This window comes from Ciona intestinalis, chromosome 6 (genome assembly GCF_000224145.3).
Source record: "Ciona intestinalis chromosome 6, KH, whole genome shotgun sequence".
Classification (NCBI taxonomy): domain Eukaryota; kingdom Metazoa; phylum Chordata; class Ascidiacea; order Phlebobranchia; family Cionidae; genus Ciona; species Ciona intestinalis.
This window is the reverse complement of record NC_020171.2, coordinates 1,608,884-1,610,293: the sequence shown is the minus strand read 5'-3', so window position 1 is coordinate 1,610,293 and position 1,410 is coordinate 1,608,884. Positions and strand designations below refer to the sequence as shown.

At 30.7% G+C, this 1,410-nt stretch overlaps 1 protein-coding gene across 2 annotated transcripts in view; it reads left to right on the top strand.

Moving 5' to 3' along the window:
- The window catches only part of LOC100180080 (serine/threonine-protein kinase Warts), a 14,328-nt gene that overhangs the window by 8,271 nt on the left and 4,647 nt on the right, over window positions 1–1,410 (top strand). The window contains exons 14-15 of one of the 2 annotated variants that reach the window (XM_026834861.1): window positions 602–745; window positions 979–1,143. In XM_026834861.1, the coding sequence (XP_026690662.1) occupies window positions 602–745; window positions 979–1,143 (309 nt within the window). The remainder of the gene's footprint in view (window positions 1–601; window positions 746–978; window positions 1,144–1,410) is intronic. The other variant, XM_026834860.1, reaches the window with a different exon arrangement.

Sequence of the window (1,410 nt, the reverse complement as noted above, 5' to 3'; positions counted from 1 at the left end):
TGTAAGTTTGGTAAAAAAAAGATTGTGGGGGTTAATGTAATCTTATTCTAACTATATGAGTGAGATTATATCCATGGGTGTAAGGGTCCTTGGNTTTTTTAGCCTGCTGTTGGATGTTTATACGAACAAAAAGGCTAAAAATTTTATTTATACTTATTCACTAGTCACTACATTAATTAATTAGGTTCCAATGTTTAACAACTATAAGTTTTAACTACATTTTAGCAATGTCACCCAAAATTTTACTCAAACTTATGACCATAACCCTATGCCTAGTAGCCCTAACCCCTATACCAACCCAATGTTACACTTTAAACCAGTATAGGCTATATATATATATATATATATATATATAGTAAAGTGGGGTAAGATGGGACACCTTTAGTACCTACTATACCTAAATATCCTGATCATGTTTCCAACAATTTACAATGGTCTATAGGAGTCGTGAGAATACGTTTTTTTTAAAATTATTTGAATCTTTTTTGTTTACTACCAAATGGTTGAAAAAATGGAATAAAAGCGTGTCTCATCTTTCCCCATCCTACTATATACACAGGTATTTGATTTAATATTTTAAAAAAAATCTTTTTCTCTTCAGTTTAATCTTCCCGAAGAAACGAAGACAGGCATGCGACAAATGTTGTTTAAAAAAGAATCGAATTACATCCGATTGAAGCGGGCCAAGATGGATTTATCAATGTATGATATGATTAAAAGTATTGGAGTGGGAGCTTTCGGAAAGGTAATTGGTTTAGGAAAAATAATCGTTATATTTATATAAATGTTTATTTTTTTTGTTATGTATTTATTTTCTTTATTTTGGTAGTTACTAGTTATTTAAATGAAATTTTTCAATTTGGTTTTGTCATGGTTTTATTTTCTTATAGATTTTTTAAACTACAACTTTCGTTTGATAGACCATGTATTATTTTTTGATGTGTGTCAATTTACAATTTATGTTTTTTATTCTTTCAGGTCATGCTGGCAAGAAATAAAACAAGTGATAAATTGAATGCTATTAAGTTTCTCAAAAAGAAAGATGTTTTAAGAAGAAATCAGGTTGCTCATGTAAAAGCTGAAAGAGATATTCTATCTGAAGCTGACAATGATTGGGTAGTGAAGTTGTATTACACTTTCCAGGTATAATATTCATTAATGCAGTAACGCATTTTACATTCTATTCTATATGGGTGAGGTCCTTGTTGAGAAACTAGGATTTAAAAAGCGAAAAGGTCTTACCCAACACTCAGGCACCAAGGTAGTTTCATCTACCTAAATAGAAGGGTGTTTTACCTGTGAGGATGCGACTACCGTGATCTATGTATCTCATAGCACCGTAGTACGACGTAATTTACCAACATCACACAGTCCTGAAAGTTCAAGTATAATAATTTTTATAGTTCTGTT